Genomic DNA, 25,772 nt, shown 5'->3' with positions numbered 1-25,772 from the left:
GTTAATTTAATGGAATTAGAATTTTTGATTCAGGGTCCGGGCGAGCGCCGCAGGTATCTTTTCGGTGTCCTTGTTAGTGTAATTCAAGAAACCAGGTAAGGGGAAAAATATATGTTAAACTAGAATTTTTATGAATTTAATGGAAAATAAATTGTGTTATATATACGTGTAAATGTTTAGGTATGGGTTTAAAATACAAATCATTTAAATTATGTTTTTCCGAGTTTAAAGCTGTTTATTAGATACGTATATATGAAATTGAACTAATGAAAGTGAAATATTTTTCAGAATAATTATACAAGAAATTAAAGGTATTTTTCTAGTATATGAATGTTAAATGTGGGTTGACTTATTTTCAGGCAATGTATGAATTTTACTGCTAAATAGTGTGACATAAGTAAATAGGAATGTAGTGTGGAAATATGATATATTCATGAGATGCATGATATGCAGAAAATGAACTGAGTATGAAAATGTTATATGAAATATGCTGTATGTGAGTGTTAATGCAACCATGTAAAACAGCTGAAAGATGCTGGGTAAATGTGTAACAGCTGAAAAATATTGGGTAATACAACTGAAAGATGTTGGATAAAACCGCTAAAGATGCTGGGTAAATGTATGACAGCTGAAAGATGCTGGGTATGAAATGAAATGAAATGAAAATGGAAATGAATGAAATAGAAATGAAATGTAAAACGTGAACATTGTAAAATAGGAAAGAGTCATGTAAAGTGAAATGAAATGAAAAGTAAAATATGGAAACATGAACAGTTGAGAAATGCAGAATAATGACAAACAAAATAATGTAGTATGATATTATCAATATTTATGCTAGTAGAACATGTTACGTTTGGGCGAGGCAAACTTTTTGCTGAGAAAGGCGAGTGCCCTGGTTGTATCAGGTGTAGTAGTAGGCTGCATAACGTGCTAGGGCAGAGGCAAACTACTTGTATGGACGGGTACATTTCCTTATTCTTGGGAGGCTTCACCGGTAAACTTTTGTATGAACTGCGTGGGTACGAGATTAATTTATCACTTGAGGGCTTATTGAGTAAGGTGAGCGCCCTAGTATGCTTTAGCTTTGACCTATGGGTTGCCTAATGTATCAGAGCAGAGGGGTGCTACTTGTATGGGCGGGTAATCATCCCTATCCTTAGGTAATCTCGTAGGTTAAACCTTTTCATGTGTTTAATTAGGTTCAGAGAATGATTTCAGTGTTTATGGAAGTGTTTTACAAATGTTATTAATATGTTGTTATATAAACTAATGTTAGCCGCACACTGTTTTAATATATTGTTTCTTCCCTTACTGAGATGTGTCTCACCCGAATATAAATGTATTTTTTCTCAGGACCTCCTTGAGATCGAGCTTTAAGAGCTCAAGGTTTTATAGCATTTTTGGGAGATAATAGAAAGAAAAAAGGTATAAACATTTTAATGATGTTTTTGGGAATGCAAATATTTTATGTTTTATGTTTTAAGTCTTCTAGATATTATGAATGGTTGTGAAACATACTGGTATTGTGAATACTGAATATTTTTGGGAGATATTTGTATATATGGGAATACAGGTGGATGCATGGTTTAAGGTTTTATAATTATGTTTTCCGCTGCGTACATGATATTAAAATGTGGATTACCAGGTAAATGAATAGATTAGTAGCACTCCTGGTCCACGTAGGGGGTCGGGGCATTACATCATGAATATACATACATATAACGTAGTTTAAGCAGTTTAGTTTCAACAAAAACCTAACATAACATAAGCTCCTTACCTGTTCCTGAAAATAAGCCGATTACGTTCAAAAAATGGGAAACCCTAGCTTTCAAACCCGCCATTGAAAGTGAGCTCGCTATCAAGAGAAGAGGGAAAAATGATCGGGGACTGATGACGGACTCCGGGTGATCTTAGAGAGAGAGAGAGAGAGAGAGAGCCATGTGAGAGAGTGAGAGAATAGAGAGTCAGAAAAACCTAATTTAGAGAGAGAGAGAGAGAGAGAGAGAGAGAGGAATGCAAATTATGAAATAAAAATACATTGCTTACTACTTAAGTAAGCCTACCCAGAGGAAAACTGTCGATGATTTTCTTGGGGTTTCTGAAACCTTTGATGGTTTGACAGTTCAATGCTCTCGAATGTTTATAGTCGTTGAAGATTTTTGCTGAACTCAGTGAAACTGTTGATGGTTTGGGATCTTGCCAAATCGATTTCTTCTTTTTCTTTTCTTTTATTTATTTTATTTTCTTTTCCAGGTTCGGGTCCCTACAGGTTCTATTAGTTAGCCTAGTTAAAAGGGACATACAATTATAAATAGTCATATGTGATAACTGGATCGTTTGTTAATTTTAGAAATAATGGAGTACTAGTCATGTTTATACTTTTGTAATTAATAACACAACATAAAATCAAGTGATCTTAAACTAACAAGTTGGAAGATAAACATTTTTTGGGTGCTAATGAGGAAAGATGTAAGGTTAAAAAGATTGATTTAATTATAAGTTGGTCAAATTAATCAATCTGCACCTTAAAATTAATTAATTGGTATATTTAATCAAGTCATTTATCCATAAAAGAAACAAATACCAACGTACAATTCCGTACTATTACACCATAATAGATTCAATAATTACAACAAAAATATCAATCAAATAAATGATGCTTATAAACGCTAACCAACCAATCATATTAATGAAAACCAAATTCAAAAATGGATTTACACCCTCAAACGCATAAGCATATCTATACCTAGTGAGAGGTATGGAAGAAGGGACTAATATACACTCTTCTAATACCCTCGTGCCTCTTATTGGCAAAGGCATTAGAGGTTCATCATTGAAGCATTCACAGTGATCTAGTTTTATTTTGTAAACTCTTAGCTTGAAATATTTTTTACAAACTTCCCAGCCTTTTTAAGCTCTTAAACTTAGAGTTTGAATTCTTAGTTGGCATTGTTTACGAGAACTTCAAGACACAAACTATCGTGTAGGATGAGAGTGTGAATCCAAGGAACAATATGCTAGCAAGACGTGGTCATTCTTGTAATTATGAGCAACAAATTTTTCTCAAAATTTTTCTTGTGAATTATTATTATTTTCTGCATTTAAGATATATATATATATATATATATATATATTTAAAATTAAAGCCATGAGTTCCGCATTCTAATTAGACAACCCAACAAAAATAGGCGTGAAAAGAAAATAAATATGTATATGTTTTGAAAATATTGCAACTTTTGGTTAAGTAGGCAATATGATTAAATGATTTCAACTTTAAAGACAATGAACTATTGTAACTGAGGAAATTTAGGACAATCTATAGAAAAGTTTTAACTAAAATTTTAAAATAAGAATGTAGGAACATTAACCTCATCTCATTCCCTCCCTATATAAAGCAAGTTCCCTTGACCAATCTACTCATTATTCAAAGTTGATTTATTTCTCATGTAAAAAGTCTACCAATCATAGAATCAAGTTCTTAGTGAGGTTTGAATGGCCATTCGCATCTTCTTGCTAGGATTGTTCTTAGTTATTTCCTCCTCTTTAGCCTTGGCATCTGAATTTCCAGCTCGTTACAAGACTATCTGTGTCAGGCCAAACATAAATAGCACAGGTATATGTTGTCAATCAACATTTTTATTTTTAATTATGTTTTATTATTTATTATTATTTTTAAAATATAATGTCAAAGGGGTCCAATCCTAACTAATTGGCTACCTTTGCGATACCTAGTTCGACAACCTCTGCCATCAATGTCCAAGTAAATAAAGGTTTGATCTCATGAAAATCAAGCCTATACCTTTGTTGATGGCTCGCCTTAGGAATTGCCTTATTGTGTTGTGCCTATGAGTGGTGACTAAATTTTTATTCTATTTTAATTTTTAGAAGCAAAATGAGTGATTTCATTAAGGAGTTAATTTATATATATAGATCTTCTTTAGAGTCATGCCCACCAAAACGGGATGCAACTTACTCGAACTTGGAACTAAAACTCAAACTCAGAACTCAAACTCATTTAAGTCTTTTCTTACCCCATTCCTTGATCAGAATGGCTGGAAGAGAAAGTCCCTTAGTTTGCTAATTTTGGTAATATGTGTTGAAGATTAAACTTGAAGACCGGCAGCCCACCTCCATTGAAGACCGGCAGCCCACCGTTGTGGACATTGGAGATTTGCAGGCAACCTACTCCACCTACCAGCCCACCTCTATTGAAGATTTGCACCCACCATTGTTGATTATTTGATTTCTATAATTACTATAAATAGCTGAGTTGTGTGTGAGTAAATGTGAGCAATGTGGTGTGTGAGAGAGATTAGCCAGTGAGCCGTGAGAGAGATTTTATTCCTCTGTAATTTATTTTCAGATTGAAATTACTGATTTGGCAATTTATCCTCACTGAGTTTCAGCCACAACCAGTGGCTGAGTGCTCCTCTCCACCCATCAGTGGTATCAGAGCGTCTAGGTACGCCGGAATTCGCCAAACAGAGGCGAACAGAGGAGAAATCCGATTTTCTCCCAGTTTTGAAGTTGCTCCAAATATCAAATTCGGCCTACCATTGTACAATTCAGCTCAAGACGATTCCAACGGTGAAAACCACGTCTCAAACGGACACCGGACGAGCCCACACGCGCCCCCACGCGCCTCCCACGAAGACAGCGCTCTTACCACGCGCTGCACGCGCCGACGAAGAATCCGGCAGCCGGTGACACGCGCCTCACGCTCCCGCACGCGTCTTCTTCGCCCGATTGGCGAGATCCGACCCGGACAGCGACCCGCAACCCGGCCCATCGACCCGAGAACCGGATCCAGCGACCAGCAACCCGGATCCGTACCCGAGGCTTGACCCGCATCCGACCCGCCTCCAGAAGCGGACACGCGGCAAGCGCAGAGAACGCCACGTGGCGTAACGGAAAAATTAACGCCGTTAAGCGGCCGTTAAGTTAAACCGGTTAGTTTAAAAATTCACCAGAATTTTCCTATAGCCGGTTCGGTGATTTTTAGACCGGTTCTTTGCAAACCAAAACCGGTTCCTAAGGTTTTTCAATCTTCTGAATTTATTGGTGGCATTAGATTTACCAAAATCAGCCCCCATTTCTCTGTTTTTTATATATTAAATTCGATGGCTAACGGTACTATCCAATCGGTCATTCCAAAATTGACCCGAGAGAATTATGACAATTGGTCGATTCAAATGAGAGCCCTTCTAGGTTCTCAGGATGTCATGGACATCGTTGAAGATGGGTACAGAGAAAGCCCATCAAAAGAAGTCGAAGCAGCTATGCCCGAAGCTCAAAGAACGACCTTGCGAGCCGATCGAAAGAAAGATTGCAAGGCAAAATCCATAATCTACCAAGGCCTTGATGAGGCCACGTTCGAAATCATCGCCTCCGCAAAGACATCTAAAGAAGTCTGGGACTCTCTCCATCGAACACACAAAGGTGCAGATAAAGTTAAAAAGATTCGTCTTCAGACATTGCGAGGTGAGTTCGAATCTCTCAAAATGAAGTCTACTGAATCCATTTCAGACTACTATACACGAGTAATGGTAGTATCAAATCAATTAAGAAGAAATGGAGAAATTCTCAATGACGAGAGAATTTGTGAAAAAATTTTGCGATCTTTAGATCCAAAATATGATTATATAGCTGTGACCCTGGAAGAAACAAAAGACTTGGAAACAATGTCTGTAGAAGAACTTGTGGGCTCACTCCAAGCCCATGAGCAAAAAGTCAATAGAAGAAGTGATGATAAAGCACTGGAGCAAGCTCTCCAAACGAAGTTGTCCCTCACTACAGATAGATACGACAAAGGGGGGACGTCACAACAAGGAAGAGGACGAGACCGAGGATCTCGTGGAAGAAATTCTGGAAATTTTAACTCCAGAGAAGGTGGCAGAGGCAGAAGAGGTCCCACTAGAGGAGGACGAAATCAACAGAGCTATGTCCCACAAGGCAGAGGACAAGGAAGAAGAGGAGGATATAATAATCGCTCGAATGTAGACAAAAGAAACATTCAATGCTATAATTGTCACAAGTATGGACACTATAGCAATGAATGTTGGGGGCGACAACACGAAAAGGTTAGTGAGGAGGCCAACCTTGCCGAAACTGATCATGCAGATGGAGAGTCGTTGATGCTGATGGCACACAATGCAACTCCTCAGGACCAGAGTGTTTGGTACCTTGATTCTGGAGCCAGCAACCATATGACTGGCAGAAAGAACCTATTCTTTGAACTTGATGAGAAAGTTCAGGGGGAGATCTCTTTCGGAGATAATTCTAAAATTGCAGTCCAAGGGAGAGGAGATGTTTTGATCAAACAGAAGTCTGGAGATCATGCTTACATCTCCAACGTCTACTATGTGCCAGCCATGAAGACTAATATACTTAGTCTCGGACAGCTCGTGGAGAGAGGCTATCGAATTAGCCTCAGTGATAAGCAGATGGTGATAATAGATGCTCGAGGAAAGCTTGTTACTCGAGTTCAAATGGCAAAGAATCGAATGTTTCCGCTCGCCATCCAACATGATACGCCAAGGTGTTTGAGCGCTATCATCAAAGACAAAGACTGGCTATGGCATCTAAGGTATGGGCATCTAAACTTTGAAAGTTTGAAACAATTGGGAAGCAAGAAGATGGTGAAAGGCTTACCAAATATCCATCATCCAAATGTGATATGTGAAAGCTGTATTTTGAGCAAACAACACAGAAACAGCTTTGGAAAGCAAACCGACTGGAGATCAACCATGCCGCTCCAGCTAATACACACAGATGTGTGTGGTCCATTAAGACCATTTTCGAATGGACAGAATCGATACTTCCTCACCTTCATCGACGACTACAGTAGGAAGACCTGGGTCTACTTCTTGAAAAGGAAGTCAGAGGTATTCGATAAGTTCAAAGAGTTCAAAACTCTTGTGGAGAAACAGAGTGGCTTTCGCATTAAGTCACTCCGGTCAGACCAAGGAGGAGAGTACAAAGACGAAGCTTTCCTGGAATTCCTTAGACAACAAGGGATTAAGAAACAGTTCACACCATCATACACTCCCCAGTTGAATGGTGTAGCTGAAAGGAAGAACCGCACAATCCTTAACATGGCTAGAAGCATGTTAAAGGATAAGAATGTGCCCAAGAGTTTTTGGGCAGAAGCAGTGTTATGTGCAGTCTATCTGCTCAATAGGTGTCCGACGAAGAGTCTTGATACAAAGACACCATATGAAGCCTGGAGTACTCACAAGCCCAGTGTGAGTCATCTTAGGGTGTTTGGCTCCATAGCCTACGCCAAGATCCCAGAAGCAAGAAGGACAAAGCTGGATGATAAAGGAGAGAAGTGTATCCTTGTAGGATACGGTGACAGCACCATGGGATATCGACTCTACAATCCCATCAACAAGAAAGTCTTTCACAGTCGGGATGTCATCTTTGAAGAAAATGAATCCTGGAAATGGGACCAGGTTGAATGTTCCAAAGATGCGGAATTGACACTTGAAGGAGAAGAACCTACACAGACAAGAGAAGTGGCTATCGAGCCACAAATTCCTGAGCTGCAGACACCTCCACATGGTTCACCACAGAGGAATGAAGCTCCATCACCAATTGAGCGTGAAATCTCAGACATGAGACCTAGAGGAGCTCGAAATCTAGCCGATCTGTATGAAAATACAGAACCAATGGAAGAATATATTGCTCTAAACTGCCTGTTGCTAACTAGCGACCCAATTAGCTTTGAGAAAGCTAACGAAGAAAACAAATGGAGAAAAATGATGGATGAGAAGATTCAATCCATCAAGAAGAACAAGACTTGGGAGTTGACAAATCTCCCGAAGAGCCACAAAACTATTGGTGTAAAATGGGTCTACAAGACCAAGAAGAACACTCAAAGAGAAGTCCAGAGATACAAAGCAAAACATGTCGCCAAGGGTTACAGGAAGAAAGAAATGAAATTGATATCTTGCAGAACGTATGATCGGATGACTAATATTTTCACAAAAACACTCAGACATGATATTTTTTGCAAGACTGAAGACAATGTTCGGAATAACAAAGTTAGGAGAGTCAAGTTTAAGGGGGGATGTTGAAGATTAAACTTGAAGACCGGCAGCCCACCTCCATTGAAGACCGGCAGCCCACCGTTGTGGACATTGGAGATTTGCAGGCAACCTACTCCACCTACCAGCCCACCTCTATTGAAGATTTGCACCCACCATTGTTGATTATTTGATTTCTATAATTACTATAAATAGCTGAGTTGTGTGTGAGTAAATGTGAGCAATGTGGTGTGTGAGAGAGATTAGCCAGTGAGCCGTGAGAGAGATTTTATTCCTCTGTAATTTATTTTCAGATTGAAATTACTGATTTGGCAATTTATCCTCACTGAGTTTCAGCCACAACCAGTGGCTGAGTGCTCCTCTCCACCCATCAATATGGACTAATCAAATATTCGCTATTTCTAAAAAAATATTTTTAAATGCGAAAGGCCCATATATGTTGACCAATCACTCATTATTATTTTGATTTGATCAGATTTTTCTATAAAAAATATAAAATTTTAGCAATTTAAAAAGAATAAAGCACACCAATTTTCACTTAGTACTATTTGTTTTCATTCTAAAATTTTCAATCTTTAATTTTTGAAAACAAACAAATACATATCAATAATACATATTTGCACTTATATAAATATATATATTAATGATTTTTTTTGGTTGATAAAAAGTAATTGTCATTTGGCTATGGTTTTTGGAGACTGTTATTAATTGTAATTTTTTTTATTATTTATAAGGTAATACAAATGTTTTGTGGTTTATGATCTGTTAAATGCTTAATGGTGCTTGACCTATAATATCTAGTGCATTCTTTTTTAGTCTATCTAAGGTAAGATAATGCAAATGTTTAGCAATATTGGTATTTTAAAAATCTAAAACTAAATATTCTTGTTTGTGGGCGAACGTTGGTCTTTAATTATATAAAATTCATTTTAAAGCGTATGTGAAATATCTAGTAGATATGTTTCATTTTCTTTTTAAAAAGCTCTTATTAATTTTTTTTTATTTTTTATTTTTTATTTTTTATTTTTTTCAAATACGCACCGGGTATCCACGTGTCCGTTTTAGGTCCACGTGACTAATCCTGCGCCCCTTGAAGTTGACCCCACAACTCCAAAGAGAGGGTAAATTCAGGAGTCCAGGGGTGGAAACGAGTCCGAGAGGGTTTGAATACCTGACCTCGTGAAGGACACTCTCGCAGCTCGCACTATCACCTGAACCACACCCTGGGAGTTAAAAAAAAAAAAACTCTTATTATTGAAACAAGAACAAATGCTCGATAGAACATATGATCCTTATATTATTAATTCTATTCCAATACTAACTCACGCACATACCAATAGTGGTGCTGGTAAATGGTTTCCCATGCAAGAGCATCAGCGAGGTTCAAGCTAATGACTTCTTCTCGAGCGGATTCAAAACACTGAGGAAATTTGATCCATACGGAACGACATTAGGGTGGGTGAGCGTGACCGAAATCCCTGGACTCAACACCCTCGGCGTCTCGATGGTGTTTGGCTTCATTGATGCAGGGGGCATCTTCCCTCCCCACACAAACCAGGCGGACGAGCTAGTGTTTGTCGTGGAAGGAAACATTGAAGTGGGCTTTATTACACCCTATCCCGATAGCCGTCTCATTTCAAAAGTGCTTCGTCAGGGTCAATTGCTCGCGATTCCGAATAGTCTCGTCCACTACAAGAAAAATCTAGGAGCCAAAACTGCAACTGTCCTAATTGCTCTTAGTAACCAAGACATTGATCCCATCTTGCTTGCGGAAACAATGTTTGGGTCCGGCTTAAAACTCGAGACGGATATTCTTGCAAAAGCTCTCCATGTGGATAAGGGAATTATTAATCAAATTGTATCCAAGTTCTAGCTAGATAGTTTATTGTCTTGTGGACAATAAATTATAAAATAATAAATAAATAAAATAGAAAAGCCCCACCTTAGTTGGTATTGATTATACCCATGTTACATTACTTAACTTTTTTTTTTTTTTGTATTTACCGTATGTTTGGAGCTTAGAATTTGAAAATTGAATTTAAATAAATATAATAAAAAGTATACTATGTTTCATTCGTATGCATATAAATCCAAATCCAAATTTTGAAATCCACACTCTCAAACGCAATCTTAAGATATTTTAAAATCTTTAATTATTACAGGTTTGTCGGGTAGCCAAACTAAATAGGTAGTCAATCACGAACAAGCATATGTTTTTCTAGAAACAACAGAATTGCTACGTGATTTCAATTGTGGAAACAAATCTTTAGGTACTTTATTTTTTTTTTTTTGTCAATATTTTTCCAAATATAATAAAATAAAAGAAGGCAACTTTAATTTAACAAGTAAAAATACAACTTTTTTTTTTTAACCTATGGGGAAAGATATAAGGTCGGAAAGATTTATCTAATAAGAAATTTTCAGCTTAAGGTATAGTCAAAACATTAGTTGAGTTGAGCTGATGTTGACAATCAAGCTTAAAGAAAACAATCCAATACAAACCAGTTGAGCTAGTTTGCAATGACAACCAAATTTGTCATATAGATAGTCTAATCTAGACTTATCAAGTTAAGACAAAAACAACGACATTTTAGATTGATTAACTATATCTTATATAAGGTCTATCATTCATACAAGGAATACCTAACTACACCTAGCTAGTGGTATAATGGATTCGATAATTGTTGGATAGTCAATGATACTAGTCTTGTTTATGCGGTCAAACAAGAAACTGAATTCACACCCCAAATATTGTTGTCTCCTAAATCGATGTCCATCTTTAGAAATAGATATATATATATATATATATATATATATATATATATATATATGCTCACCAAGACAAGTACAATGAGCAGTACTTGAGTGGTAAGGTGAGGAGACTATCTAGGAGACACTTGTTCGTACACATATACCTCTTATTGCTACTTAGGCATAAAAGGGTTCATCATCATAGCACTCTTTAGTAATATGTTCTGTTTTGTAGATTTGAGAGGTTTAATATCTTCCTTAAATCACTACAAAAAATAAGACTATAAGTGATGGTTTTAAACCGTCACTAATAATAGAAAATTATTACTATTAATTATTAGTGACAATTTAGTGACGCTTATGGATTGGCAACTATAACGGTGGTCTCAACTGACCATTAGTGACGTTTTTTGAAACCGTTACTAATTGCTCAAGCATTTCAAGTATTTTGGTTCAAAATCTTAATCATCAATTAGCCTTATATAGGAGCTTCCTAACAAATACAATGGTAACTCTATGGAATTGGATTGTAATTTTAAGAAATGATATGAGGAGGTACAAAATTTGATTTCGCTCATGTATTTATCATTTCCCTATTGTAGTCAAGTACGATCGATCAGGATTTAGAAAGAAATAAAACTCTAAAAAAAAAAAAAAAAAAACAGACAATATGAGATTGGGGAGAGAAAGGAGAGGTTGGATGACCATGCCTCTTGCAATTGGTATAGCCACTAACAAAAGAGAATGAAAGAAAACCAAAAGCCAAATTACTCAAAGGACACACCTTTAACTATGCCTAGCTAGGTCGTCGATATTCTATAGCCTAATACCAAAACAAATATAAGACAAAACAATAACCAGATTTGTTGGCCTAGCTAGAAATTAAAGGTTTAAATCACAACAAGGGACATATAAGTGGAATTATAAATTCCATGGAGATTGTTAGCTTTGGTGCAATCCCAATAGGGGGATGAATTGGAATTTAAAAATTCTGAATTGAAATTAAATTAAAGCCCAATAGCTAGAAATTAAAGGTTTACACCACCTATTTAGATAATATGTGGTAGATAAATCAATCGTGCCTATGTTGTGGACAGGCTCCCCATCAGATATGGATTGAGGAGGGCTGATTTGACTGACAGAGTATAGTGGTTTATCCTGGTAGGCTAGCCAGTACTAAATCCCACCTATGGGGCCGCACAATCCTGTCATGAGGAGTTAAATCATGACATACAGTTATGCATCCAAAAAAGTTTTCAGTTATTATTATGTATGTATAGTTTCACGGAAACAAGAAATATACTTATATACATTAAAAGTATTATGAATAGAAACCTAAAATACGGATATGTTAGGTAATATGGTTAGAGGTGGTGGTTTATATTACTTGTATTGTATTTACAGATTCAGTTATATATGATTATATAGAATCAAATTTTCATAGTATTGTAACTCATTTGCCACACACTAGCAATAACATATTTCGTCTTACTAAACGTTGTCTCATCCCATTAAATTAATATTTTTCAAGGGATCCAACTAGGCGAGTAAATCGGGCTTGCAAATAGAGGAGGTTATAGTTTAGGCCTATCAATAGAGTGAGCATTTTAGGGAGGTTATTTCTGTATAGCCCTAGTCTTAATTGAGGGTATTTTGGGAAATAGTCGTATATGTATATTTTGGGAACATTTTAGCACTTTGGTATTATATATTTTTTATTATGATTATATGAATTCAGCTTCTTGCTGTTTAGGTTGATGTTTTGGTTTAATCTAGTAGGTATCAGAGTATTATAAATTTCATAGTATAATATAAAGAAAGAAAAGTAAGGAAAATAAATAGCAGGTTATTACATGATAAATATGATATGACAATGAAAACATGATTTGCACAGATTTATGAAATAATGAGCATGAAATGAGATCACGTTAACAACTATTTTATAAATTGTACTATATGATATCAGAACCCTGATAGACTAATTATGTTTAGAGAACAATACCGTAGCTAGCTAGCAAGATCTAACAATGTAACCCCCTAGGTCTGGCCTGAGAAGTGTTTGCGGAGAACATGATGGGTTCGGACTAGGCTAGGTGTACAGATAGGTCAGTGCAACCACACTATTCAGAAAGTGTTAGTAATAGAGTCGATTAGCCCAAAGTGTTGCGAAGAGTAGGACACTCCTTGTGTCTGGCCTCGAGAAGTGTTGTGAAGAGTAAGATAGGTTCGAACCAAGCTAGGTGGGCAATCGTACTACATATATGATACGTTTGACTTAGCCTAGTAGGCCAGCCATGGTTAAGTCTAGCCTTTGAACCGCACAACCCGGTCATGTGGGATTATTACATGACAACACATATGAATGTCCTAGGGATAGTTTTATGTATGTATGTTTATATAAATATGATGATTTATGCACACAAAGAAATTTATGAAACCAAAGAATGTTTTGAAAATTGAAGAAAAGTATGTATCCTCATATATGTATATGTATAAGTTCAGTCTTACATGATTTACCAGTTAAAGTTAATAATTTAAAAGTTATAAGTTATGCTATACTAGAACTCATGTTGTCACACACTGACATTAATCTATTCCGTCTTAGTAGAGGTGTCTCACTCCAATAATCTTTTAACATTTCATGAAATCCAGGGAGTCGAGCCTAGAGAGCTCCAAGCAGGATTAGTTAGTTGGGTTTGAAGATAGTGCTGGTGAGACACGAGGATGTGAATGTGTATGGATATGCTTTGAATTACCTTGGGTTGTTGTATTATTTTGGTTTTCGATGAGACATGTGTATATATGATATGATGGTTCTAGAACTTTTGTATTGTATTCAGGGTTTATGTATATGTTTCTGCTGCATGTTTTATTTGAGATATTGACAGGTGTACCCGGTACCCATTGTGGGATTTTTGAGTTACTATAGTATGGTATCAAAGACATGTGTAGATAGGGTAGCACTCCGGGCCTTGCCGGGCTCGAGGCACTACAATTTCATTCAAAGAAAGGCATTGATTGATCTAAATTTTATATTTTTAGGTCAAAATTTTGAATAGGTAACACACATTATTTTGTATAGTGCGAATATTGTACATGATGAGAACTCTCGATTAGGTAGTATTTGATAGAAATGAGAGCAATACCTGAATCAATTTCTTATAGTTCAATGGCAATCATAATTTTGACAATATAGTAATTTTTAATTAATTAAATTCTTTTGAAAAGGGTTTTAATTTCAATTATGAATTCTTCTAACTATGTTTTAGTTAATTCATTAATTTAATTAGAATATCACATTTTCAATTTCTATCCTAAAATGAAATCAATAAGCTTACATAAAAAGGAAGAAAAACAACACACAAGTCATTATTCGTAAAAGTTCATTTACAAATAATGTGTTGTAACATTTAATAACTTTATAATTATATTTTATAAAATTTTATTGTTCATGAACAATTTCATAAGAAGGATGTACATGATGAGAGTTTTTCTCGAGTAAGAAATAATTTTTTTATAGATTAAATTTGAGTTTTTTAAAATAATGAGCGATCAAAATTAAAATTTTATAAACCTCATTTCATTTAGGCATGTCACCCATTCACCCATGTGCATCATCCACATCAATATATAAAAAAAAGAGTAATTAATTATTATTTTAATAATTAATTAAGTATTGTTCATGTCATCAAAATCTTCCATTCTTCTTAGTGTAGGGTTAGATTTTTAAAGCACTAGCAACAATTTTAAAGCTTTTGATTGATATATAAAGTCACTAGGCATAGAATATCATCACTTTTTTATGCAAATTAAATATTTAAAGGCATAATATGCTTATTTGAAAATTAAATTGTTGATAATACATGAATAATAAAAGTGGAAAATGTATTATTTTTGCAAAAATTATAAAAAAAATAATTATTGCAATTGTGTTTAATGAATTTTCAATTTAGTCTTTACATTATGTAATTGACGCTCCCAAAAAATATCACCACCACTCTTTACAAAGAAGAAGAAAGGTCAAATTTGTCATTTTATTGTGAAAATAAAGAATAAATTATAGTTTAAAACAATAAAATAAAACAATTTTTGGAGTGTGGATCATCAGGTGCATATTACTCAAATCTTAACAAATTACTCTCGCTTGTGTATATTTTCTTTTAAATATATGTTTCAAAATATAAGTCTATGATTTTAACTTTGAAGACAATAAACTATAGAGAAAGACAAAATATAGTAAAATCTATTATATACGTCCGTATCTTTGAAAGTATACATATGTTAAACACAAATTTAAAATGATGTTTCAAAAACCATGAGCAAACCACTCTTTACTAGCTAAATTGTCTAGCTAAAATGAAAGTAAAATATATAAAGACGTGTGCTTTTTAAAATCTATTAAGACTCTATCTTTTACTTTGAAGAAACAAGATCTAACTCTAGGATTTTCACTTTTGTAAAAAACGAGCTATAGAGAAGAAGAAGTTTAGGAAAATTTATTATATATATATATACAAACACACAAACATCTTTTGAATGTGTACGTGTATCAAACACGCGCTTTTGATCTCCATTGGTCTTTTAATGTCGCTGATAGGAGGTGCATGATACGTATTTAGAAGGTGTGTATGGATGATACAAAAGGTTAGAAATCTAGGTTAGGCCATGGAAAAATTTTAATGAAAAATTTAAAATAAAAAAATATTTTGCGATATTAATTTGATTTGAATTCCTCCCTATATATCCCTCCCTATATAAAGCAAGCTCCCCTCCTAACAAACCTATATACCCATTACTCAAAAGTTCAACAATGCATTTCACATTGCAAAAAATATTCTATATGTAGAATCTACTATGGTTCTAATGTCTGCTTGCATCTTCTTGCCATGATTATTTTTGAAGTCATCATAAGACAATTTGTGTGAGGCCAGAAATAAAAAGCACAGGTACATATACTCAGTCAATATTTTTTTTTCTAAATTCTCAATTTACTTAAATGATTGACTGTGGTACATTAAGTAACAATATCATTCTCCACCTCATATGCCTATTAAAATATAGGTTTCATCCCCTAAAGAATTGAAGTTAGAATGTTTGAGTTGATGATAGTTTGCCCCAGAAATAGACCTTACCATTCGACTACCTGAGAGAGGTGACCAATTAAGTTGTTTATTTTATTTTTTAGAAATATTTTGTATTGTTTTTAAAATATAAACTATTTTTTTTCCACAAAATGATTTACTTTATTCGATTATAGATATAGATGTAGATATTTGTTTCATAAATAATAGTTTATTCTATTTTTAACTAAATGAATTTTTTTTTCTTTAAGTTCAAGCATTAACTTTTAAATTTTCTAAATGCCATTTAACCTAGCTTCAGTTGAATTTACTTTCGAGATGTTTTATAGAATTTACTTCTTTTAAAATTATTCATCTTACTTTCAAAAAATAAGAATATTTTTGTCAATAAAATTATTTACATTCGAATTTACAAATTTTTTTCATCCTGCTGTGGCTCATTTGGGTTGGGAAGAGTTCCATCCTGTTTGCTCAAACTTAGGGAAGTGAAGTGCACTCCTAAGATTAACAAGTTATATTATAATTTTTTTTCAAATTATAGCTCCACTTGCTGGTTCATAAGTTAAGCTGTACTCTGCTGGTTTTGCTGGTCTTGTTAGCTTTACCTTTTAAACAAAAAACTAATTGAATTGCATCTTCAAACATACCAAAACATAAAGTTGTATTATATTATATGCACATACACATATCTCATTGCTTGTTTCCATTCTAGGCCCAAGCCAATGACTTCTTCTTAGAACAAGACCACAGATAAAGGCGAAATTAAATCATCATTTTAAATAAGAGAAAATACAAGAGATATTTTCCCAAGACCACCATCACCTCTAAAATAGATGAGAACCCTACAATTAAATAGATAAGTCTTTCAAACAACGTGGTCATTCTTGTAATTATGAGAAACAACTTTTTCTCAAAATTTTTCTTGTAATTTTTTTTTTTTTTTTTTGCATTTAAGATATATATTTAAAATTAGAGTCATGAGTACCGCATTCTGATTAGACAACCCAACAAAAAGGGGCGTAAAAAGAAAAAATATGTATTTATATTTTTTGAAAATATTTCAACTTTTTGGTTAAGGGGGGCAATATGACTAAATGATTTCAACTTTGGAGACATTGAACTACTGTAACAGAGGAAATTTAGGACAATCTATAGAAAAATTAACTAAAATTGTAAAATGAAAATGTAGCAACATTAACATCAACTCTTTCCCTCCCTATATAAAGCAAGGTTCCCTTGACCAACCTACTCACTACTCAAAGTTTTTTTTTTTTTTTTTTTTTTTTCTCATAACCGTTAAAAGTCTACCAATCATAGAATCTAGTTCTTAGTTGGGTTCTAATGGCCATTCGCATCTTCTTGCTAGGATTGTTCTTAGTTATTTCCTCCTCTTCAGCCTTGGCATCTGAATTTCCAAGTCGTTATAAGACCATCTGTGTCAGACCAGACATAAATAGCACAGGTATATCTTGTCAATCAATATTTTTATTTTTTTATTTTTTTAAAAAATAAAATTAAAGGGGTCAATCATAACTTATTGGCTATCTTTGTGATACCTTGTGCAATAACCTCCATCAATGTCCAAGTATATAGAGGTTTGATCTCATGAAGATCAAGCACAAGACGTCCAAGTTGATGGCTAGTCCTAGGAATTGCCTTATTGTTGAGCTACCTATAAGGGCTGACTAAATTTTTATTCTATTTTTTTTTTTAGAAGCAAAATGAGTGATTTTATTGAGGAATTAACACACACACACACACACACACACACACACACACACACATATATATATATATATATATATATATATATATATATATATCTTCTTATGAGTCATGCCCACCAAAGCCACATGCAACTTTAATTTTGATAACTATGAGCTAAAAATAAATTAATTAGTGTGGACTAATCAAAGATTCACAATTTCTAAAAAAAAATTAAATTAAATGCAAAAATCCCATATATGTTGACCAATCACTCATTATTATTTTGATTTGATAAGATTTCTCCATGAAAAAAATAAAATTTTAACAATTTAAAAAGAATAAAGCGCACCAATTTTCACTTGCTATTTGTTTTCATTCTAAAATTTTCAATATTCAATTTTTGAAAACAAACAAATACATATCAGTTATACATATTTGCACTTATATAAATATATGTGTTAAAGACTTTTTTTGGTTCATAGAAAGTAATTGTTATTTGGCTATGTTTTTTGGAGACAATTATTAATTGTATTTTTTTTTTTATTTGAAAGGTAAGACAAATGTTTTGCGGTTTATGATCTGTTAAATGCTTAATGGGTTTGACCTATAATATCTTGTGCATAAAGCATGTACATTCTCAATATAGTTGAATTTTTAGTATTTGTAAGGTAAGATTATGCAAATGTTTAGCAATATTGGTATTTCAAAAATCTAAAACTAAATATTCTAGTTTGTGGGTGAGCGTTGGTCTTTAATTATATAAAATTGCATTTGAATTTTCGTAAGTTTAAAGTGTATGTGAAATATCCAAATTAAGGAGATGTCTAAATTGTGATGACTCATAATTGATCATGAGGTTTAAAAGACACAGTTGAATTTTTTTTAACAAAAAAAATGTTGAGAATTCCACTTGTGAGTTTGTCCCACATTGGAAAAAGTGAGTGAATGATGGGTGCTTATATATATGATTGGGTCCAAGACCCAATAGGCTTAAACTTTTGGGTCAAGTAGGTGCTCAACCATGCGTATCAAGCACACTTATGGACTCTTCTGGTGCTAACGAGTGGTATCAGAGCCGATGGTTCATAACTCTGGGTGTGGAAGTGTGTGACTGAGGTTAAGAAGGATCATTAAGATGCAGTGGTAAGGCCTACTTGAGCAAACTGTCGGAGAATTAGTTCACGAGTGGCGGAGCTTCTGCTCGAGGGAGAGCAGTTGGAACTCACAAGTGGATTCCTCCTCCGGTGCTAACAAAAAATGGCACTATAAAAAAATAACTAATAGATAAGTTTCATTTTCTTTCTAAAGAGCTCTTGTTATTAAAACAAGAACAAATGGTTGATAGAACATATGATCCTTATATTATTCCAATACTAACTCATGCGTATACCAATAGTGGTGCTGGTAAATGGTTTCCCATGCAAGAGCATCAGCGAGGTTCAAGCTGATGACTTCTTCTCAAGCGGATTCAATACACAAAGGAAATTTGATCCCTATGGATCAACATTAGGGTGGGTGAGCGTGACCGAAATCCCTGGACTCAACACCCTCGGCGTCTCAATGGTGTATGGCTCCATTGTGCCAGGGGGCATCTTCCCTCCCCACACAAACCAGGCAGACGAGCTACTGTTTGTGATGGAAGGAAGCATTGAAGTGGGCTTTATTACACCCTATCCCGAAAACCGTCTCATTTCGAAAGTGCTTCATCAGGGTCAATTGCTTGCGATTCCGAATAGTCTCGTCCACTACAAGAAAAATCTAGGAGCCACAAATGCCACTATCCTGGTTGCTCTTAGTAGCCAAGACATTGCACCCGTCATGCTTGCGGAAACAATGTTTGGGTCCAGCTTAAAACTCGAGACGGATATTCTTGCAAAAGCTTTCCATGTGGGTGAGGGAATTATTAATCAAATTGTATCCAAGTTCTAGCTAGATAGTCCATTGTCTTGTGGACAATAAGTCATAAATAATAAATGAATAAAATGGAAAAACTCCATCTTAGTTGGTATTGATTAAGACCTATATATACTCATGTTACAATTACTAAACTTTTTTTTTTCTTCTTCTTGCATTTAGCCTATATTTGGAGCTTAGAATTTGAAAATTGAATTTAAATAAATATAATAAAAATTATACTATGTTTCATTCATATACATGTAAATCCAAATCCAAATTTTGAAATCCACTCTCAAACACAACCTTAAGATATTTTAAAATCCTTAATTACTACAGGTTTGTTAGGTAGCCCAACTAAATAGGTAGTCAATCCCGAACAAGCATATGCTTGTCTAGAAACAAAGAATTGCTATGCGATTTCAATTGGGGAAACAAATCTTTTGGTACTCTAATTTTTTTTGTCATTATTTTGCCAAATATAACAAAATAAAAGAAGGCAGCCTTAATTTAACAACTTAAAATACAATTTTTTTTTTTAACCTATAAGGAAAGATATAAGGTTGGAAAGATTTATCTAATAAGAAATTTTCAAGGTATAGTCAAAACATTAGTTGGGTTGAGCAGATGGTGACAATCAAGCCTAAAGAAAACAATCCAATACAAACCCCAGTTGAGCTAGTTAGCAGTTGACAACCAAATTTGACATAAATAGTCTAGCCTAGAGCTATCAAGTTAAGCCAACAAAAAAAGCATGTTAGATTGATTAACTATATCTTATATAAGGTCTATCATTCATTCAAGGAATCCCAAACTACACCTTGTAATGACTCAAAGAATAATGGTATTTAAATAATAAAGAGAGAGAGAAATGGAAACAGAAACAGAATGAGGCAGCAGGGTTCGTCGACGACATTGCACTTTGAAGGGCCTCGTTGACGAACATAGGGAGTTCGTCAACGAAAATACCAAGAGAGGTTTTGGGGGCAGTTTGAAATTTGTTGACGAGGGAGGAAGATTCGTCGACGAAATTACTTAAAGACTCTCGTCGACGAATCCAGGGCCATAAATTGCCAAAACCCAGATTTTTCAGCACAATTTTGGTGCAAAAGGATCTTTCTCTCTCTAAAAACGCCTCTCCCTCCTTCTCTCTTCGATCTCGACCCTATTTCACGTCGGATCGACTATTTGAAGCCACCATGACACTCCTGGCAAAGTTCTCTACAAGTCTACTGGAGCGGATCGTCGGTGGAAGAGGTTTAAAATTCGTCCCAAATTCAAGGTAAGGTATTTTGTTTAGAATATGCTTCCCCTACAGTTATAAAAAATGTTGTAGGTAAGAAAATACTGATGTTTTGTTCTGGGGAATGTCATTTTCATGATATTGAGTGGAGAACCCTACGAGTGTAGGGTTAGGGTACAGTAGGGACTTTTCATATTTAAGGTAAGGGAAATATGTCATGCTAGGAATTTTTATAATATTATCAGAGATTTTATACATATGTATATACCAACTTATTACCCAGTTTTACAGAATATGAGTTTTAAATGCTTGTGTGGCCTGAGTAGATATTTATGTGATGAAGAACTTATATAGTTTTTACAGTATATCATACTATACTCATTACACAGATATAGATAGTATATTATATATATTTATCCAGAACAGTATATTTCAGTTTTACTCAGATCAGTATGTTATAGTTTTATACAGATTAGTATATCACAGATATTTATCGAGAATAGTATATTACAGTTTTACTCAGATCAGTATATTACATCTTTATTCATAATAGTATATACAGTATTTATAGTATGTCATGTTTCCTATTACCATAATATACAGAGTATACAGACAGAGCATATAGACAGAGTATACAGACAGATATAAAGAGATAACATCAAGACGATACAGATACAACATACAGAGATTATAGTATTTACAATACAAAAGATAGTGTTATGGTAATTTTTAAAACATGAAGAAAACAATAAAAGAGTATATATATGTATGTATATATATATATATAGTATCAGATCCTTGAGGAAAGATTACAAATAGATACAGTATAGATACAGAATATAGAGCACGGTACTGTTGCTATAAACAGATAATATGCAACCACATATCTCAGATAGTGTGTGGCTACCGTCAAACTGTGCTCGGGGAGGATGCAGCTCCCCAGTTCACTGGGTTGAGGGGGCCAGTTTGACGAGGTAGTAGCAAGTCTCGCGCCTAGGAGAGTATGCAGTTTGGTTGGGTTGAGGTAGTGTATAGTATGATGACTTATCTGGAGGGCCGACCAGATTAAGTCCCACCTACGGCCGCACAACCCTGTCATGAGGGGTCAAATCATGACATACAAAGTTCTAGGGATAAAGCATAGTTATGTATATGTATACAGTTTTACAGTATATGATGAGTATAGTATGATATTAGCAGTATGAAAAGTAGAAAATACAGATGATACAATAAAAAACATGCTTTACTGATTTACTATTTTATTACTGTTCAGCTGTTATTTTAACAATATGCAACTTAGTCGCCACACACTAGTAATAGCATATTTCCACTTACTGATCGTCAACTCACCCCATTACTTTATCATTTTTCAAGTGAGCTAACTAAGCGAGCAGATCAGGCTCGCGAATAAGGAGTTTATTTGATTACCCATGTTGTAGGGTGAGTTTTTGACAGAGTTTTGTATTTTTGGGGTAGATGGTACTGGAGGAAATTATTTTGTATGGCTATGGTCTGTAAATACTGGATTCTAGTATTGTATAGTATATATGGTTATATGATTTATATTTCCGCTGCGTAGGTATGTTTATTGTATACAGGAATACCCCAGTGTCCTTTGGGGTCTGAGATTTCATAGCAGAGATATCAGAGCAATTTATGTGGAAAAAAAAAATGTCTTAATTTTGAGGTCGTTACACACCTAGCTAGTGGTATAATGAATTCAATAATTGTTGGATAGTGAACGATATATAAATGCTAACTAGTCTTGTTTATAGGATCAAACAAGAAGTTGAATTTGCATCCCAAATATTGTTCTCTCCTTAATCGATGTATATCTTTAAAAATAGATCTATATGCTCACCAAGACAAGTACAAAGAGCAGTACTTGAGTAGTAAGGTGAAAAGACTATCTAGGAGCTAGACACTTGTTCGTACACATATATCTATTATAGCTACATAGGCATAAAAGGGTTCATCATTAGAGCACTCTTTAATATGTTTTGTTTTGTAGATTTTTGAGGTGTAATATCTTCCTCAAATCACTACAAAAAAGAATACATTTAGTAATGGTTTTAAACCATCACTAATAATAGAAAATTGTCACTATTAATTATTATTGACGCTTATGGAGTGGTGACTATAACGGTAGCTCAACTGACTATTAGTGATGCATTTTGAAGTCGTCACTAATTGTTCAAACATTTCAAGTTTTTTGGTTCAAAATCTTAATCATCAATTAGCCTTATATAGGAACTTCCTAACAAATACCATGGTAACTCTATGGAATTGGATTGTAATTTTAAGATATGATGTGAGGAGGTACAAAATTTTACTTCCCTCGTGTATTTACCATTTCCCTCTCATAGTTAGGTATGATCAAACTCTAAAAAAAAAAAAAAAAGAAAAAAAAAAAAAGAAGACAATATGAGATTGGAAAGAGAAAGGAGAGGTTGGATGACCATGCCTCTAACACATGGTATAACCACTAGCAAAAGAGAAGGAAAGAAAACCAAAATACAAATTACTCAAAGGACACACCTTTAACTAGGCGTAGGTCATTGACATTCTATTGCCTAATACAAAAAAAAAAAAAAAAACAATAACTAGATTCGTTGGCCTAGGAAATTAAAGGTTTATATTGTAGACACCCTATTTTTGCCATAGCCAAATAGAACACTGGGTCCCTTCTTATTTTATTATTATTATTTTTATTATTATTATTATTATTTTCCTATATTATTAGTACTCTACTATTATTTTTCTAGTATTTTTATTATCATTATTATTATTATTATTATTATTATTATTATTATTACTAGTACTTTTATTATCTTTATTTTATTTTTACTTTACTATAATTATTTTTATTTTTCATTTATTTTATTGTTTTTGATATATTATAATTATAATTATTATTATTATTATTATTATTAGCATGAGTATCTTATTTTGGCTATTATTATTCTTATTATTTTTAGTAATGTTATCATTATTATTATTTATTACTTTTAATATTAGTATTATTACTTTATTAATATTATTATTATTATTATTTTACCAATAGTATCTTAATTTTTATTTTTACTATAACTATTTATTATTATTTACTATTAGTATTATTATTATTATTATTATTATTATTATTATTATCTTATGGATACTTATATTATTATGATAGTTATTATTAAATTATTTCCTTTTTCATTATTATCATAAGAATAAAAGAATAAAAAAAAAAGAAAAAAGAAAAAGAAAAATCAAAGAAGGAAGGTTTTGTAGGGTTTTCACAAATTTTTTTTATAAGAGGACGGGAGCACAAAGGAAAAAAGGGGGGGCGCTGCGAACACCTTCACGCTGCACAGCCACAGCAACGGCAGGAGGCCAAAACAGAAAATAAAAAAAAACCCTACCTTGGTTCTTTTGGCTCCGGCCGATCCTCATCCTCCCTCTCCATCTCCCAGCAACTCTCTCACGCACAGCCGCCACGCCTCTCCATTCCGAGTAACAGCTTCATCACCCGATCGCCTTCCTACAACACAAAAAACTCCGGTTGTTGCAAGCCGGCGACCTCTGCAACTCCATCTCGCCACTATTCCGGCCATACGGGATCACCGACCACCTCAGAACCAACCCCGGCGAGCACCATTCTGCAACCGCCGGAGACCCTCTGCAACACTGCCAGCCCCTATCCTCGGCCAACCACCACACCAGTAGCAGCGGCCCTCAACCACAGTTGCGGCAGCCCCCATTCTCTGCACAACCCGGCGGCAGCAGCAGCACAGTAGCCCTGCAATCTCTCCCAGCAGCGAATCCCCTGCACCCTCTCAAAGCTCAGCCACACACAGCAACCCAGCCCCGGCACAGCATCTCCACGGCATCCAAGACTCACGGCCAGCATCCAGGATCTCCAGTGCTAGCCCTCTGCACCCACCGCTGCACCACTCCAAACGAGCCAGCCAGTCGAGCACGAGCCAGCCTTCCAACCAAGCGTCTCCAGTGCCAGCCCTTTGCACCCACCGCTGCACCACTCCAGACGAGCCAGCCGGCCGAGCGCGAGCCAGCCCTCCGACCAGCATCCCCGGCGAGCCAACCCCACTCCGACAGCCTCTGCAGATCTCCCCGGCAAGTCCCTCTGTAAGCCCCACTGCATGTAGACACACATAACACACACACGCACTCACACTGTCACACACATGCCTGTGTGTGGCGTTTTGACATGTAAAGTTTAAATTTTTTTTATTTGTACATTTAATTGGAGCTTTATATATATGTATATATCCAACATTATTCTATATTAATTCAGGTTTCATATATGTATATATATATTTGACGTCGATTTATTTATTTTATTTATTATTATTATTATTTTTTGCAGGGTTTGTTTTTGTCATAGTATTAATTCAGGTTTAAATTTTTATTGTTTATATTAATGTATGTTAAATAATGAATATGGTTGTCTTTTATTGTAATATTTTCATTAGTGTTTGACATGTAAAGTTTAATTGTTATTATTATTATTTTTTTTTTGTACATTTAAGTGGAGCTTTATATATGTGTATATCTAACATTATTCTATTTTTCGCAGGATTTTTCCACCTTTTGCAATAATATTAATTCAGGTTTCATATAAGTATATATATATATATATATATATATATTTGACGTTGATTTATTTTATTTATTTATTATTTTTTTTTTTGCAGGGTTTGTTTTTGTCATAGTATTAATTTAGGTTTAAATTTTTATTGTTTATATTAATGTATATTAAATAATAAATATGGTTGTCTTTTATTGTAGTATTTTCATTAGCGTGTGATGTTTTGGTATGTTGTTCATTATCATGTTTATATTGTTCCTATGTTCATCTAATATATATTGTGGTATTTATAGGTATTACTATGTTTATATATTATTATGTTTATCTTTAGGTGTAGTTTATTAGGTTTATCTTTATCATTATGTTTACATTATGCTTATGGTGGTATTTATAATGTAGTTTATAATTTTAGTTTATTATTATGGCATTTTAGTATTATTATTAGTCTATAT

General features: G+C 34.3%; 2 protein-coding genes across 2 annotated transcripts; both read left to right on the top strand.

Moving 5' to 3' along the window:
* Positions 1-9,552: 9,552 nt before the first annotated feature.
* On the top strand, positions 9,553-9,921 carry LOC131163545 (putative germin-like protein 2-3). The gene has a single exon (XM_058120139.1). The coding sequence runs from the start codon at positions 9,553-9,555 to the stop codon at positions 9,919-9,921; it is 369 nt and encodes a 122-aa protein (XP_057976122.1).
* A 9,046-nt stretch (positions 9,922-18,967) lies between these two features.
* On the top strand, positions 18,968-19,516 carry LOC131163544 (putative germin-like protein 2-2). The gene has a single exon (XM_058120138.1). The coding sequence runs from the start codon at positions 18,968-18,970 to the stop codon at positions 19,514-19,516; it is 549 nt and encodes a 182-aa protein (XP_057976121.1).
* The last annotated feature ends 6,256 nt before the right edge of the window (positions 19,517-25,772 follow it).

Source organism: Malania oleifera, chromosome 9 (genome assembly GCF_029873635.1).
Source record: "Malania oleifera isolate guangnan ecotype guangnan chromosome 9, ASM2987363v1, whole genome shotgun sequence".
Taxonomy (NCBI): Eukaryota; Viridiplantae; Streptophyta; class Magnoliopsida; order Santalales; family Ximeniaceae; genus Malania; species Malania oleifera.
The sequence above is the reverse complement of the archived record's forward strand: the minus strand, read 5'-3'. Positions and strand labels throughout refer to the sequence as shown.

Bases quoted from the DNA above. Each gene is read 5' to 3' on its own strand.
- LOC131163544 (XM_058120138.1), top strand. From the start codon at position 18,968: ATGCGTATACCAATAGTGGTGCTGGTAAATGGTTTCCCATGCAAGAGC.
- LOC131163545 (XM_058120139.1), top strand. From the start codon at position 9,553: ATGGTGTTTGGCTTCATTGATGCAGGGGGCATCTTCCCTCCCCACACA.